General features: G+C 36.1%; 1 protein-coding gene across 2 annotated transcripts in view; it reads right to left on the bottom strand.

Annotated features, from left to right (window-relative positions):
* The window catches only part of FGF14 (fibroblast growth factor 14), a 590,191-nt gene that overhangs the window by 111,865 nt on the left and 459,851 nt on the right, over positions 1-18,475 (bottom strand). For both annotated transcript variants that reach the window (XM_032881086.1, XM_032881087.1), the window contains exons 2-3: positions 11,532-11,642; positions 5,470-5,573 (exon numbers count right to left, since the gene is read on the bottom strand). In XM_032881086.1, coding sequence (XP_032736977.1) covers positions 5,470-5,573; positions 11,532-11,642 — 215 coding nt within the window. The remainder of the gene's footprint in view (positions 1-5,469; positions 5,574-11,531; positions 11,643-18,475) is intronic.

Here is an 18,475-nt window from a genome sequence, read left to right as displayed (position 1 = left end):
GCTCATGAAAATATCTCTGAAAGATGTGAGTACAATATTGGAAAACTATCTCATGTAGAGCAGATAAGATTTTGAGGTCCTTGAACATGCTTTTTCCAAAACATACAGAATTTTCTTATTTCCCTGAATTTAAGACTGTTTCGTCCTTCTCCTCGCTCCATGTTCATTGTGAATTGATAGTTGGGTTGCTGCATTTGTGAAGAAGTGTACAGAACTGCTCCACATTCGTGTAAACTTCAACTTAGGGGCAGAGGAAGTTAGGAAGACCAAGTATTTTATTTTACTCAGTGTTGGGTTCTGTGCCTAGGTAGTCTACCTACCAGCTCCACTCTTACTTCATTGGTCTAAAGTTACCACCATCTCCCCTGGTAGTCATTGCAATAATGCTTGCTGTGTTGTTGTTGATTGTTGGGCTATGGCCTTTTGACTCATCCACCATGGGCAGGTAGGGGCAGTAGAGGAGAGGGATCCTTATTAAACTATACATTCCTGGGGGTCCTACTAGATCTACTCAATTGAAATATCTGGAGTCTGATCCAAAAAAATCTGTCTTCACTGCCCTTTCCAGGTGATTCTAATGATCCCAAATGTTTACAAAACACAGTAGCTGTGTAATTTTTTGATTCATTTAAAAACCTACATGAAAAAGGATTGTCTTCCTCTCTACTTGTATCACTTCGTTGAGAAACTCAGACGAAATACTAACACGTGGAGAACACCAGGGCTGACTGTCTCCCCGGATGCCTGCATGGGGGGTAACAGAAACATTTACAGCACTATCTGGAATAAAACATTCTCATAAATGTCAGTCCAAGGTAAGAAAGCAATAATGAATCTTTATACATCTTGTGTATGTCAATTACCTCATCATTAAAAAAAAAACCAATCAGGCTAAAATCGGATGTTTCAACCCCAAAATTAACTTAAGGCATCCAGGGACACTTTTTAATGTTACAGATGAGAAACTTGAGAGGCAGGGACTGGAGCATGACAACACAAGTATTGGTTGGATCTGGGATCCAGACGTTCCAAGCAAGCCCAAGGCTTTACCCACCATCAATCTATTTTCCTTCCTTCCCTGCCCCCTTTTCTTTGCTCATACAGAACACATTCCAACTTCAACTCTTCTTTTTCTCTGCCCAAGTGATGAATCCTCTTTTCCCTTCATCCTAAGTTTTTCTCCAGTGTCCAGAATTACATTCAACCCACATCTCTCTGTGGAGGACTTTCTTAGTCTTTCAAAGTCACAGGTTGTTTGAGGAAAAAAAAAAAAAAAGACTGTTCCTCAAGCACTGTAGATAGTTTTTAGTTGGTCAGAATACATTTTTCCACAAACATCATATTGAACATATCTTTAACATAAGCATTTCCATGTTAGTTTCTGTTCTACAACCTTGCAGCTTGTGTTCTACCTTTGAGCAAATTGTTTATAGCTGACATTAAATCTCTTGAGATTCTTCTTCAAAGAACATATTAGAATCATTATGACCACAAAAGAAATGACTGTTGTCATATCAAATGAAAGATTCCATGGGGAACATGTGCCTTCAGCATCAGAAATGTGGTTATTTACATTTCAGACAAGATACACTTTTTTGTCCCCCTCTCCACCAAGGTGAAATTATCTACAAATTGAATATCTTTATTTGGATGACAGGGGCTTACAAGAGTTACTTCCAATGGAAATAGAGAAATATGTACCTTGAGTCAAAACACTGATGTGTTTTTCATTCAACAGAATTCATTTTGAATGATCTGAGTGTTTTATTGTCTACCTCCTAAACCTACGGATCCTCAATAAAATTGGTCCCATATTAGGTGCTAGTTTACACCAGGCAAACATTCAATTGATCTTTTTAGAGTAGGCATTAGCTTAAAGCCATGGAAAGAGCCTAGACATCCAACAACAGATGAATGGATAAAGAAGATGTGGTATATATATACAATGGAATACTATGCAGCCATCAAAAGAAATGAAATCTTACTATTTGCAACAACGTGGATGGAACTAGAGGGTATTATACTGAGCGAAATAAGCAATCAGAGAAAGACAATTATCATATGATTTCTCTGATATGAAGAATTTGAGAGACATAGTGGGGGCTTTGGGGGGTACGGAAGGAAAAAATGAAACAAGATGGGATCGGGAGGGAGTCTAACTATACAAGACTCTTAATCTCACAAAACAAACTGAGGCTTGCTGGAGGGAGAGGCGGGTAGGAAGAGGGTGGTTGGGTTATGGACAATGGGGAGATGACATGGTGTGTAAACCTGGTGATTCACAGACCTATACCCCTGGGGCTAATAATACATTATATGTTAAGAAAAAAAAAAGTTAAAAAGATAAAAGAAAAAAAAAGTAGGCATTAGCTTAATACAGATTCCTTCATTTCCAGGACTCTAGTCTTTATTACCTTTTTCTTTAAACCTAAGGATGACTGAAGTTTTCCTTTTAAAACACCGACTTAACTTACTTCAAAACTCCTTAGTTGGGTTAACTATGTTTGGCATGGGTTTTTAAATTTAAATTTCAAATGTTACATGTAACGAATTCTCAGAGTCTTAAACATTCAGTGTATAACATCAAACTTTTCCCAGATGTAATTTTCTATGATTTTTACTAATTTGAGAATCTCCAAAGGAAACATCATATTTTAAATTACACTTCTTAATAACTGAAATGAAGTTTCTTCCCTAGGTAACAATTCCCTGAAGGTTTTCATTACATCATCATGTGTTTATAACTTCTTGTTAGACTAGGTGTCAGACCATATGATGAAAAATGTCTGGCACATGGAAACACTATAGTGAAACAGTAAACTAATGAGTCAGACTAATAATATTCAAATCCTGCCTTCTCTGTTTACTACCTGGCAGACTGCACAGATTTTTAAACTCTTTCTGTATCAGTATGACTGTTTTACTATTGTTGTTGCTTTATTAAGAAGATTTATTTTTTAAATTTTATTTATTTGAAAGAGAGAGAATGAGAGAAGAGAGAGCATGACCGAGGTGAGGGGCAGAGGGAGAAGCACACTCCCGGCTGAGCAGGGAGTCTGATGCAGGGCTTGACCCCAGGACTCTATCCCGGGACTTGATCTTGGGACGCTGGGATCATGATCTGAGCGGAAGGTAGATGCCCAACTGACTGAGTCACCCAGGCGCCCCTGTATGATCATTTTAATAGTATTTGCTTAATAGAATCAGATGAGGTAAGATGGTACCGTGCTTGGAACAGTGTTGGACAGAGTGTACCATATTAATACTACCCATTGTTATTATTTTTATTATTAGATAAGTAGGCCTATTATTATTATATAGTATAGTAATCATTCTATTATTTCATGCTATATTGTTATTCAACTAAGCACTTGCAATTATGAAATGATTGACTATGGAAATACATTCTTTTGACTGAACTATTTGAAGTTCACATTTCATTACATTGAAATAAACAGAGCACTTATGGAGTATAAGTAAAGATTGGAAATTGCATATGGTTTGCATCTAAGTCCTTTTCCTACGAGATGGCTGAGGATTGTAAGGGCCTGGGCTAGGCAGTGAGGACCTCTCAGGGTAGGGGGTGAGCAGATAGAGTGACTTTTACTAGATCCTGGATTCAAAGCAAAGAGTTAAGATGGGAAGAGAAGAAAGCCAACATCTGTAAGTCAGGGAATCAAGCCACCAACAGAAAGCGCAGATGCCAAGGAACTGGAGAACCAGGGAGGCAACGGTAGAGAATGATGGGTCCGTGACAAGCCTGAAGTCACTGAGACAAATCCAGGGGTCAGTGCTGTCACCGCCAGCTAGCCTTATGAGACCTCACGCCTGGGCAGGAGGTTGCATAGACCAGGCACTGGTGCCTTCCGCACTTCTATTCCTGCCACTCTGCTTTGACTGCACCGAACATAACCTATACTTGTCTTTTCAGCAAAGACACACACTCAAGGTGATTTCCCTACCTTAAGAAGAAGTGGTATACATGTGCAACCTCATCTCCCAAAACAGAAAGCACCTCCCTCCATAGCAAAAAGATAAAATAAACATTCACGTGTCCCCTGACAGCAACACACGTGTCAGAGTACAGCAAACAATGTGATAAAATCTTCAACAGAACCTGAGATCTAGAGGCTACGGCAGATGCTGCAGCTAATAACTTTCAAGCATCTCAAAGATTACCTGAGGGAAAAGAAGCAAACAAAATAACAGAACAAATGTCAGATCCATAAAATTGACTTGTATCTGAATGAAGGCATCTCCCGAAAGTGATCTTTATCTGAATCAGATTTTTCCTAAAGTGGGGGTAGGGACAAGGAATTCTAACTAGATCTGGCTCTTGGTATGTTGAATATTCATCTTGTGAAACAGAACACAATTTGCATAATGTGGGGCCCAGGTCTGTGCACAGGAGCACCCTTCAGGGAACTAGATGAAGCTTCCAGAATAATAAGAACATTTTCCAGTTCACTGCAGAGGAAATCCACAGCTCAAACTTCATTTTTTTTGACAGGATTTCCCAGATTTGCTCAAGAAAATGCCCCAGAGAATGTTTCTGCTTAAGTTGTGTGTGTTTGTGCGTGTGTGTGTGTGTGTATGTGTGTGTGTAATGTCTGTATATATGTTTACATATAGGTTTTTGTTGATAATATTTACCAACAACAGAGTTTTAAATAATTTACACGAATATGACATGCAAACCCAAATAAAACATTTTTCTTTGAGGCACCATGAATTTAAACTGTCAATTTCTGCTCAACAGATAGTGAAAAGAAATACTTTCATCTAGGTCTCTGTTGCTTGGTTCTGTGGCAGAAATTCATTCTAAGTACACTACAACATGTGGACACAGCACATCTGAATGTGAATTATTTGTAAATAGTAAACATTCCAGAAGAAGTCATATGGCTAAAAAGGTGCTCAACTTCTTGCATACATTATTACAAAACAGAAAGACTTGCTTAGATTTAAATGCAATATGCATTTTATATTAGAAGTAGTTCCCCAATAAAACACAAACACAACCTGAATTCCTAGTTTTAAAAGAACTACTCTCTTTAAATTTTCCCTTTTTTAGAATTTGCATGAATTTTGTTTCTATTTACAAAATAATCTTTTACAAGAAACTCTCCAAGACAAGCACCTTTCTAAAGAGAAATAAAAAAGATTATATTAACATCACTTCTTTCAAAATCACTCAATTTTCCAGACTAGTTCCAAACTAGTTCATCTTTTTTAATGTGCAAATGCACAACTTTAACAGGTCATATTACTCTTCTGCTTGATATACTGATATTATCAAACATTGATGAATAATGAATCAACAGCCCCTATGGCATTGTATAGAGATCAAACATTAAAGCAAAAATGGCAGAATCAATAGACACAGATCCTTTTCATTTCTGTCGCTGCTGTTACTGTTATTTCGCAAGCTATTGAATGAAAGGCCAATATCTTTGGCATGTTACTTACTGATGGGTAGAGGTAACCTTCTCCATTCATGGCTATATACAACCCTGTCTTCACTCCCTGGATGGCAACAACGCGCAGTCCCACTGGTATGAGGTTGAACAGTGCTGCAAAGATAAACAACCTGTCACAAATGGGCTGGGAGAAACAAAGCCTTGCCATCATTTTCCCCTCCCCCCTTTCTTTTATTAAAAAAAAAAAAACTGATAATCTTTGTTACAACCTTCTGAGAAGTTCCAATTAATTAACTTTTATTTCTCTTTATAATTAAGATGTTTCTGCAATGGATAAATTTAGCACTTGAGCTTCAATTTGTACACCTTAATGGTCTGCCTATAGCATTCCAAAGAACTGACAGAGTAATAAACAGTCAACCCTGGAATCCCGATTCTAGGATCACAGTGTCTGACCTCATTTGATACCAAAAGAGACCAGCTATGAAGATTCTCAAAGAGTGGAATTTAAAAAGTCAAAGTTCAATGCTTATTCTGGTCTTTCATGCAGAAGGTGTGCTTTATCACTGCAATGTAGGACAGGTCACAAGTTAAAAAGGTAATTCCAAAACAGAATTACTCTTGCTGAACAAATATGAGATGCCAGCAGAGCCCAGAAAAGATGTGCACTGCCAATGTCCTCAATTTAGAAAGAATTAATCATACTGAACGGCATGCACATTTTAGAGAGACATTTCCTTTACTAATATCTTATAAAGCTGTGAGTGATAACTAAAATAAAAGAGGGAAAAGTGTTCAATTTTACCCATCCAAGATAAAAACTCATTTATAGTTCCATGTTTCGCTTCTTCCCTTATTGTCAAGGAAATTATTTTTATATATTTTTACATAGTACAGAAAGCAATGTTATCATTGATTTCTTATAAAGTCTTAACATTCCTTTAACACATTCCATGCCAGGGTTATATGTTAACTCTTCAGTAGGTGTTCTAGCACCTTTCTTAGTAATAACTGCTTGATGGTTTGAGCGACTTTATTGTAGATATGTTTATAAGAGTAGTTAATTATCCACAGTGTGGTTTTCTGCTCCCATGGTCTTAACTGAAGACTAATTCCAAGCAACTGGACCAGGCCTGCACAGGCAACGACAGCACTGAGATGCTGAAGTGAATAAGTAAACAAAATACCTATTTTAGGTTCTCAACTGTTTTCCACAAAGACAGATCATTGGGAAAACTGGGCCACGTTGACTTCAATCCATGAGTCTACTCAGTACATAATTAAAAATGGACTTTATAAATTAATTTTTATTTAATTAAATAAAATTATGCATTGTCAGGCTGGGGGGAAATTATACCCTCTCTTTCAATTATTACATGTTACTGATCCAAGATCTCAAGATGTCTGTGATGAAAGGAATATGGTGGGCCATGGCCATAGATAATTACACCTACAGGGATACTCAGAGGAGTGTATATGGTTCAGTGGATATTAGCTTTCATGATGCAAACTACTATTGAGACATCTTCCGTGGGATTCTAGGGGCTTATGTTATAGAAGAATGAGGTTTATCCTCGCTCACTTCTATTAGTAAAACAGTAAACAGGAGTGGGAATCATTGAGCAGTTATGAGGTACTTGTGTCATTGTAACTCAGTATTCCTTCTTCTTGGGAGAGGGCCACTGGCCAATTCCCCTCTTGGCCAGAACACCTAGACTGTCCCATCTGCCTTATATTTTGAAAGGATGGGCACCATAGAACAATTTCTGATTGATACGCAAAAGTTCTAGAGAAAAAAAAACACAATTATACGACTGTCCTTGAAAACCATTCTAACTTAACCATTCAAACTTAATTATTCTCATCTTTATATACTCTTAATAGTATTTATAGGTGCTATATATTTGATATAGGCCAGATGTTATAATTCTAGAAAGTAAGAACATATGAAGTAACCAAAATAATGTGGTATAGGAAAGAGAAAAATTATAGATGATAGTCTAAAATGATCATATAAAAAATAGATTTTCCTTAGGAATTTGGTTGGGACCTGAATTATAAAATGTCAGTTATTATCATTTACAGAATGATAATACAAAGTGAATCCATATAACCACTTCCTGTGGAAGCCTGTTCAGAGCTGACCATAAAGAATTCATGGTGTTAATTAGAACTGCAGATACCCACATTAATTGAGGCATCATTTTATTTTTCTATTCTTTTTGTATTTTATGTAATTATAAAGCAATGTCACAAAACCTAACAAAGTCAGAACAATAAAACGTTCAGGCTACTTTGTTCTGTGGGACACTCTAGTTTTCCATATAATAGTGATTTTCAATTCTGGCTATACTTTAAAACTAGCTGTATTCATAAGAGAGGACAGCTCTGCCCAACTGCGGACTAATTAAATTAAATAAGAATCTCTGGAAGAGAGGTTGGGGTTTAGGGCATAAGGAGTTCTTTTTAAGTTTTTTTTTTTAAAGTTCCTCAAATGACCCTAAAGGACAGCCAGAGTGAAAATCACCATCCCAAGGCCTGTGGGTTGGTGGTCACTGTGAGTGATGGGCAATTTTTACATAACAAATTATTAGGTAGAAATTTCTAAGATGATAGGGCTTGGTGCATGTGAGGTTTTAATATCGCTATTGTTACTGGCATATTGATATTTCTATAGTCATATTCCACAGAGAGCATTTATTAAGTCTGGTAATGGGAGTAATTAAGTTTAAGAGCACAGGAAAACCTCGTGGCATCCCCAAAACAACTGGGGGGAAAGAAAATCACCTCTTAATCAAATGCCATAGTTCATGGTAATGCTAACCCTTAGTAGATAGATGGGAAACTGTATGAGTTTTACATGGATACAACCCTCAAAATGAATCTGGTGATGCAGTAATCTGGGTGCTCATTTCTTTCTGTGAAAGATCTTTCTAGGGTACATGGAAGCCAATAAGAAGCAGTCAAGTTGCTACAGTATCTTCTTTGTTTGGACCAATCGTCCATCATCAACCATTGTCTTACCATTTTTCCTCCCAGAAATTTCTAGATCTCAGGCAGGAAAACCCAGGGAGGACTTTAGTGTTGGGCTCACCTGCCTGCTGGCCTGTCTCTTTCTTCTCAAGTCATCTGAAAATTTTGACAAAGGGCAGCTTCGTAGGGTGGTTCTGACTTTACCTAGTTCTTAATAAGCTCATGTTTAGCTGTGGGAAATGAGTCCAACTCAAATCATGAAGATTTGAAGGTTCAATCCTCAGTTTTGTTGTTTGTAACCTCTACTATGGCATCATGGTGACTCTTAGGGCATTTCTCTTTATTTTTCCTACTTACAGTTGACTAATTCTTATTTTGTATTCAAAGAATTATCAAAAATCTAAAACACATGTGTGAATTACTACATCATACCCTAATGCAAACCAAAAGGGCAATGTTCCCATGAGGACCTGGTTGCCAGCATCTTTATTGCTCCCCAACTTTTTACAGAATATTGTTCACAGTTTATGGTTTTCTCAAGACTCATAAGACTGCTATAATGAACCAGAGAAAAGGAAATTATCTTAAATTCCACCTAAAAAAAAGCTGTGGTTTTCAATTGCAAAGGTGATGGTACCCAAAAGTAGAGTTAATTAGTAACTCCCATGGCTTTTTATAAAGCTATTGTACTCCTGCCATGTTTTATTAAATTTTAGGGTCATGCAATTTTTATAGCCTTTTGAGAAGTGGATCTTTACCTCACCTTGTTTTGCTCTGTCTTTGCAAATGTTGAAATGGTAATAAAACTAACCTAATGAGCTAAATGTGCACAGAAAGTGCAGTGTAACTTGTAAGAAAAGCAGCTGCGGCCCGTAGTGGCCGTTGAGTGCGAGCACTACAATTTGGTTCTGGTTTGCTTGGACACAGGAGCCGCTGCTCCCGCTTCATTCTTCACCAGCATTTAAGGGGGATGAGAGAGGATTCCAAGTGTTGCTCCAAGATTCCTGTTCCTTCTAATACGGTTACATAGCAGGAGAAAAGAAGCCTTACACATTTAGAGAACAGAAGGTTGTATCTCTTTCAGGGTCTCTGCTGTTCATTGTAGTATTGGATATGGTTCAGATAACCAGATACAATTATGTGTGTGTGCATATGATGTCTACATCTGCACATTCACAGTTTAGAAAATACTGTGCTACTGATCGAGTTCTGAAGCAATATGCTGTGGAAGACAGCATCTACCTAACACTTCTTAATTCAGTATTGATTTCTATCATTAAAAACAACCAACTTGTTTGGCATTACAAAAACCAAAGAAGAAGGTAGAAAAGAAATGCATAAAACCTTTGAAGGAAATTATTTTTCTGAGAAGTCCAACTAAACAGCATTTTATATAGCTATGGTTTATTTCCTTTCTTGAAAACTTTGTCATAAGGGATGGCCTCAACCTCTAGGTCAGAATTTCCTAATTCTTGCAGGTATCAGAATTATGGAAAACTAGTCCTCACTCTCAGTCGGACTTTGGCTGAAGGAAATCAGAGAACACTGAAGACATCAGAACTTGTGAATCTCGAGAGTCCATAACCCCACAAGTGTAAGACATAAGAAAAAGAGAATGCCTTTTGTCAAAGAATGGGTAAGGAGTTCAAGATAGAAGAAAATGAGCAGACATACATGTATTAGCTTGAACCAGAAGAAACTGACATCTTTTATTGATCAAAGATGGTCAAGTCCTTACACTTTCAAAAAGTTCAACCTAATAGCAAAATCCCAACAAGTAACCAAATGGTTGACATCAGTTTTATGAGTAAAAATAACTTCTCTTTCTTCCTTGTGCTTGAATTGCTTTACCTTCTCTTTCTTTAAATAGAAGGAGGAAATAAACAACAATGACAAAGAATCAATGAACAAATATGATAGAGAAAAGTTTAAAAGGACAAAAGGGCAACATAATAGACACAAAGAGAGAAAAAGTTAAGAAATTGAAAAGGAAAGAAACACAGACAAACAGAAAAAATTTAAAGTTGAAAGAAAAATTTTAAATGAAGTAAAGTCCAAAGTCTAAAAAGTAAACACAATGGCTGGAAAAATACTGACATTACACATAGGGACACCAAATGCAAAGGCAGTCTACTTTATGTTATTAGTTATTCTTTATGCTATTGAAAATTTGATTACTAGAATTAAAAACACAAAGTGCCCGTAATTTGTGTATTCAAATCCTCCCTTCTTTTCATGGAATGATGCTCTGTAAATGAAGGATAAATGCTAAATGGTTTAAATGATTCATATCCATTCCTGATCCACTAGTAATATGTGAATAAGTATTTCCAATAAAATAAGTTTTGCTTTTCATTGATTCTCCTGAGCAGTAAAAAGTGTCTATTTTAGAACTGATGTGCTAAATTAAAAGGAATCTAATGCCAGTATAAACAGGAAATGGGAAAGGAACACACAGACAATTGAATAAAGAGAGACACCAGAATGAAAATACAAAGAAAAGTTATATATTAAAAAATAATAAAATGAAGACAGACACTAATACAATGGAGGGTCAGTGGTTTTTCAATTAAAGACAAATCATCAGAGACCCAATTCTGTAAAGCAGTGAAACATTTTGTACAATGTATTTAAACGCACAGAGCCTTCATGTCCTCTCTCTAAAAAAAATACTACCTTTTCTTGCTGAAGACACATTTGAAATATTACATTTCTATTCTTTGAAACAACTAATCCTTATAGCTCTTTAATTTCCATAATTATCATTAAAAAGCTACAGGTTTGATAAAAATATTTCCAAGGTAAACATGGATTCGTCTTTCATCCAAATGCACTAGTGTACTTACTTGACTTTTATGAGATGAAAGTAACAACAATGCTGGATCTGCCAATTGTTTTGAGAAAAAAAAAAAAGAGAGAGAGAAACGAATTATCTTAAAATGACAGGCTTTGTGTGTTGCTCTGCTCATGTTTTCATCCACATGGTCTCAGTAAAATTGTGGATGGCCTTCTAGTGTGTAACATTCACAAAAATGAACCAACGTAACAAGTATTTGTAAATGTAGCTTAGAAAGTCATTTATGTAGCAGTGTATGTTCTACCGACTGTGTTAACGGGAGGCCTGAGGTCGTCACTTACTAGAATTAGTGCTGTCATCCTTGGTTCCATCGAGAGCTCCATCGGGGTGCATTTGCAAGTAGTAGCCTTGCCTGCAATATAACCTGGTCACTATACCCTTGAGCTGGGGATCTGAAAGGCAAACATAGTTATCATAAGCCTCACAACGTGTCACAATAGAGTTTCTTATTTCTTTTTCTGATTTTTTTTTCTTTTTCAGAAGAGGGCATTTGATAGAAGTAGCACCTTTGATTCTGTGTCTCCCAGATTCCTCTGTATTTATCAAACCTGGCACATACTAATCAGAGAAGGTCAGAAGCTGCATGTGTCAGCTGCAGAAACTGGGTCATTTTATAAAACTAACATGTGAATTTAAATGATTAATTAGAACAATTAAGCTACCAAATCTATTGGTGTAATTTTAGTTAAGTCCTGAACTAATTAGTTTAATATCATTCAGGATGGCCATACAAGAGTTTTGCAAACTTCTGGTTCTAAGAAGCATTTAATAAGGCTTTTTAATGGATTTTTCTTTTTATTTAATTTGACCAGTAATCCCAAAAGGTGAAAAACCTGTATTTTTTTTTAAATCAAACTAGCATTTTGATATGCATTCTTAGGAAAAAACCTCGTTATGGAGAATGTTTCTTTGATGTCTAAAGGGTCACTGTCACTGGCCTGGGAGCATCTGGTACTTATGCATGACCCATAGAAAAATGAGAAAGTTGATTTCTAAGCTCAAGGTAAGACACAACAACAAACTTCTGCTGTGAGATCATCTCTGTGACCATGATCCAGACATATTAAACTGATGTATAACTAAAAAGGAGAGTGAAATTATTTGATTTTATTCTTAACCAAAAAGGCCAAGGATAGAGGACAGTGGGAGTTTATTTAAATGAAAAGGGAAATTATATGGTAACAGACTTCTTATTTGATGCATTGAAAAGATAACCAGTGAAGTGACTCAGGCTTTACAAAGGGCCAGTTGTACCTTTGAAAATAAATATTTACATATGGCTTTTCAAAGGTCATCCCCATCTCATGACTGGATTTGATGTTGGACATCATAGTCCTCACCATGGCAACTGGCACCTCTCCACTACTGCTGAATGGGACTTGCAAATGCGATCAGATCATGCTATCAAAACAGTAGATTGGTACAAAACAATGAGGTCGACCATCTTGTAATTGACAGAAAATTTGTGGATTAGCCAACAGGTAAAAACAAAAAAATACACATGCAAAAAAAAAAAAAAATGTTGTTCCAAACCAGAATACCCTTAGCCTTTTGTTTAGTGCTCAAAAAATTAAAGAGAATGTCAATATCTATTGTCACGTACATATGATAGAACTAATAATTTCAAAAATAACCTTATGGTACACAGATTTTCTTCGAAGGTCATATGAGAATGAAGAAAATCTGGGGAATAATTCATGAACACCACAGCATCACATCAATCTGACTAAATATAATAGAATGTAGATGCTTCTAGAAGACGAGGATTAAAAAAAATCTAAGTGATTATTGGGATTATGTGACATTTGTTCCTTATTCTGTAGTATACACCTTTAAAATTCACACACAATTCTAAGATGTGCATTAGTGGGAAAATTACTCTTGTGCCTTAGTCCACCCATTTCTCAGTAAAATTGGGCTACTGACTCGCTAAGTATCAAGGACTTCTTTTCTTATTTATGCTGCAATGTATTTATGCTCATCACTGAAAATAAGTGGCACGGAAAAGAAGAGAACAAAGGTAAAAAGGCAGGTTCTTAATTGTCATGATGACATACAGAGGATTTCAGAGATTGATAATTCTTCTGTAAAACCTTTATGTTCTGAATGACTTACTTTTGAATTCTACATTTTAGCTTACTACATCTTCTAGACCTGAATTAAGTAGGTCAGGCAAGGCAGTACAAGACATACAACTCCCACAAGCTCCCTCACACTTTAACAAAAAGAACACTTTTATTTTTCCTTTTCTATGATCAAAAAGACAAGGGATAACAGGTATTGGTAAGGATGTGGAGAAGGGGAATCCTTGTGCATTGTCGGTAGGAATGCAAATTGGTATAGCCACTGTTGAAATAGTATGGGTTTCCTCAAAAAATTAAAAATTGTACTACCACATTCAACTGATCCAACAATCCCACTTCTGGGTACACAGCCGAAGGAAGTGAAATCAGGGTCTTAAAGAGATATCTACACTCCCATATTCACTACAGCATTATTCACATTAGCCAAGATGCAGAAACAACCAAGTGTCCATTAGTGATTGAATGGATAAAGAAAATGAGGTATCTATATACAACAGCATATTATTCAGCTTTAAAAAGAGGGAAATTGTGTCATTTGTGACAACATGGATGAAACTAGAGGACATAAGACTGAGCTCTTTGTCATGACACCTGATTTCTGATAAGGAAGTATAAGCAAAATACAAAACTTGTGTTTTTGAATTCTCACTAAATTTCAAAGAAACGAGATGAAATTGGTATCCATGTATCAAGTTTCACATTATTTGATGTCTTCTCTTTAGAAACCATAATAGCATTGTGCTCTTCTCAGGTGCCAGGCACTATTCTTAGTACATCGCAGGATTAACTCATTGAACTCATCACAAATTACTTAACGGGAAGCCCACTTTGAAGATGAGGAAATGGAGACAGAAAGATGGAGTCATTGACAAGCATAAAACTGATAAGTGCCCAGCTGGGGGTTGAACAGGATCCTGCCACCATAACCACTAAGCTAGGTGACCTCTGGAAGTTGAACAATGGACTGTAACTTTATAAAAGCCTAAAATAAAATGCAAACCAATCTTTTTTTTTTTTCCTTTTAAACTAGGTTTTTAAAGATTAACCATGGCTGTATCTAACCCAAATCCTGCACACTTGGAGCTGGATCTGTGATTTAAAACAACATGAAGTTAGAATCAAAGTGCTTGAAAATCTCTTCTACTATCTGCCCCACTTTGTCGTTGGCCACATTTCCAATAAATCTCCACCTGTGCAATCCCCACCGAGGTTGCAGATCTAATCCTGTAGGCTTAAACTCGTCTAGTGTCATTCTCCAGAAGGTACTTGTTGCCTTGACTAGGAGACTCATGTGAACTGTCTCAGCCACTCACATCCACACCGCACTTGCTTTTGGCATTCCACTAAACAGTTGCCTGGTTCCTGCATTCTGTCTTCACAATCTCCCTCCCTTTCCCCTGTTCTAGCTTCACCACGGGAAGCACTGCAGCCCCTCCTGGCCTCTCCTAGGTGGTCATCCCATGGGCAGTGTGCTTGTTCCAATCCAGCAGATCCAGCAACATGCAGTGAATCACTCACACGCCCCACTGCAGTGGGGACCCATCTTACCTGACCTGCCTGGTTTGAAAGTGCTCCATGCCAACCTCTGCACGTAACCCAGCCTGGGTCCCTGGGGGCTGTCTGCAAATATCCCATAACCTCTCACATCTATCATGTCCCCTTTACCTATGCTCACCTGCATAAAGATGCCTCCTGGCCCTTCTGTGCACATACACCCACATGCATTCATCTTGGCACACTTAACTCCATTTCCTCCTTTCTCAAGTTCACCTCCATCAACTCTTCCTCTGAGGCACTTTTCTGACACCTCAGATGAGTTCAGATTCCTCCTCTGAACACTTCCATGGCAGCATTCTTCATAAGCATTACTCATTTTTAAAATGTCAAAATTTTCCATTTTGAAGTGATTTTACTACAGTAAAAGTTACAGGAAATAATACAACCTACACCTATGTACCCATCATGCAAGTTAACAAGTGTTAGTATTTTGCTCTATAATTCATGATTTGAATTTCATGTTTATTTGTGCAATTATATGATTGACATCTGCTCCAAACTCTACTGTAAGTTTTGTGAAGAAAATCAAAATGTATGATATTGCTCACCATTACATCTCTAGGGTCTAGATAAATAGGAGCTGGGAGGTATACATTTTTCGAATGAATGTTGACAGTGTTAGAGTGTAATTTATCCAGTAATTTCATATATTGCTAATAAAAACTTGCAAAAACAACAAGAAATCCAGGATAGCAACAAAGTCTAAAAATTGTCTAAAACTTTTGACCAGGTAATTGTACTTGCTAGACTTCTAACTTAAAAATAAGTCTTCAGTGTTATGAACTTTTGTGTAATGACATATGTATATATAACATGAGCATGACTATGTAAAAATTATTATTCATGGGGGAATATATGGGAAAGAATACAAAAATTTGAAAAATTAATATATTTTGTTGGTTACTAGAATATATATTTTTCAACATTTTATTATTTAAAAGCTCTTGTATAATTTTATAATGAAAATGCAGATTTAATATTAATGCCTTTTGACAAAGAATGTGTAAAGATAACATTTCATACATACTTGCAAATAATATTGCATACATATATGCAAATAACCTAATGCATATTACTGTTGTAGATTAATTTGTGCCCCAAATTTTCAAGGATTCCACATATTAGTTTCTCTTTGTGTTTAGTCATTTACCCACAAAACCTTCACTATGATCCTCACTTATAAAACTGGCCATTGTGTAATGTGGCCATTTATAGCTTGAGGTCACTCTTTCAAATAATTAAAACAGAAGAAAACAAAATCTTTCCTCAAAGTCCAGAAGTACGAAGCTAAATAATCATAATACAAAACAAAAGAAAATGAAACAATTTTCCTGAGAAAACAACCACATCAATTATATGTGGTCAGGCAAAGGTATGACTAAGTTACTAGGTCTACTGTGTAGAGGACAATCTCCACAGTCTTGACTCTCAATTAATAACTGAAGGAAAATATATATCTGAAATCACTTGCTTATTTTTAACTAGCCATATAAAAATGCAAAAATATTTTTCAACTCATAAAACTGTTAGAGTTCTTTATTCTTTCTTAAAATACTTATGTATTCAGAATATTTACTCTGCTTAATATGAAAACTTTGTCTTAATTACCCTTTTTCCTTGTATTTTCTCTTTTGTTATGCTTACTATATAACATACTTTACTTGACATTCTACTAAAAATGTTTTGAGGATACTCCTTGTCTGAAACTCTGTACTAACTATGTTCTCTGACATTAATTAAAATAGAAATAATGAAAGCTAATGTGAGTGCATTTCAAGAAAAAAAAATGTTTCATGATATATTAGCCTCAACACTCAAAACTGAAAGAAATGCAAATCAGTTCAAATGCCTTCAGATACAAGAAAAAATACCCAACAATTTTAATTAAAACAATCCCTCTCTCAGAAGTGGGTTCATTTAAATCAATCACTGTCACAAATTGTTTTCATGCAATGTGCAGACTGACAAAAGAGAAATCGGGATAACCCTTAGAATGATGGATATATTTTTAATCATTATTTAAATTGAAAAAAATGCACAATATGGCATGTGTTTTTATATAGCAAATATAAAAATGTATATACATCACACATACCATGTTTTTCTACACATAAATCTCGGTACAAGTTGGCTATCAGTGCAGGTTCTTAAGTGTCACTCCTCTATTAGCTATGGAAAAATCACATGTTTTTTTACAGGGTAAAAAGCCACTTTTGGAATAGACATTTTCATGGCAGATCTAATTAAATTTTGGCACTCCTAGTAGCAGAATATAGCATTGTGAATAATTTACCCAAAGCCATAAATTATCATATAATTCAGCCATAAAAATAAACCATATCAGGAACTTTTCCAAAGGGCTAAGAATAAAAGTGGGATGAGGACACTAGTAAAATGATGAATAAACTAAAGGTATGTGAAAACCTGCTCTATCTTTTTGTTAATGCCATCCTAAGGATAGCATTCAATTTCCTCTGGAAATTGCCCCCATACTACCTCAAGGGCCTATCCTGCTAGGAACCTTGTTTCAACTATTTCAGAGTGGTCCCCTAATCTACCACCCAATCCAATGCATTACTATGTCTGTTCAATTTTAATTGTTGATTTTACAGCCTAGAACACGCTCTCCACCTCTGCCTACCAGAACCTTATGCTTGTAGGTACTAGAGATAGAATCTCACATAAAAAAAAACAAACCAAAAAAACAAAACAAAACTGTTTTGCCCTCAAAGAGCTTGCTTTCTACTCAGAGGGTTAAGGAAGAACATATAATATGGTTTTGTGCCAATTAGTCATGTCTGAAATTACTGGGTTTTTGTGTCTTCCTGTCCTGCAAATACATTATAAATCCCTTGCTAATTTGCATCATATGTTATTTAAAGTAGCCTATCACTATGCTTTGCACAGAGCAGCCCTTCAACAAATATCTAATGACTGAATTCATTTTGTTTTGTCTTTAAAAGAATCAATATATAAGCCCTAAATGATATTCAAGGCAAGATGTATTTTGTGTATCTTATTTAAGAATTGGAGGAGCAGGGTATGCTTGGAATAAAGATAAAGTGTGTTTTGAAATGGAAACACCAATAATTTTTTGAAAAATTGTTTTCCAAAACTATTTTGCCCCCACCCCCCAAAAAATCACTCTTAATGAAGTGTATTAAGGAAACAACAGTGGGTAGAGCCTTTTCTTAGCGAAAATATTTGAGAAGATGACTAAAGGGAAGGCATGCCATATTATGCTGCTCAATATTTGACCCTCAGCTCCAAGGAACAGACACACCTAAGAGTGGTTCTTGGGATCCCTAATCCAGGGTTGAACTCTCACTAGCTTTGTGAATATCCAGTGTCTACAAGCTCCAAATAGGATGCACATCTTCAGAGCTCAGTTGAAAGCATCCCCTTCCAATACTGTTTTTCAACGAGGTTCTCTAATTGTAAGATCCTAACATATTAGAGACACATTGGTCCTCTTATGGCCCCAACATAATTAGCATTGGATAATAAAATCTAAAAATGTTGGATCTACTCTTTCCCTTTATTTATTCATCACTTACAAAGATGAATAATTATTAAACATTGCA

Source organism: Lontra canadensis, unplaced genomic scaffold (genome assembly GCF_010015895.1).
Source record: "Lontra canadensis isolate GAN:19392208 unplaced genomic scaffold, GSC_riverotter_1.0 scaffold73, whole genome shotgun sequence".
In the NCBI taxonomy this organism is placed as follows: domain Eukaryota; kingdom Metazoa; phylum Chordata; class Mammalia; order Carnivora; family Mustelidae; genus Lontra; species Lontra canadensis.
The sequence above is the reverse complement of the archived record's forward strand: the minus strand, read 5'-3'. Positions and strand labels throughout refer to the sequence as shown.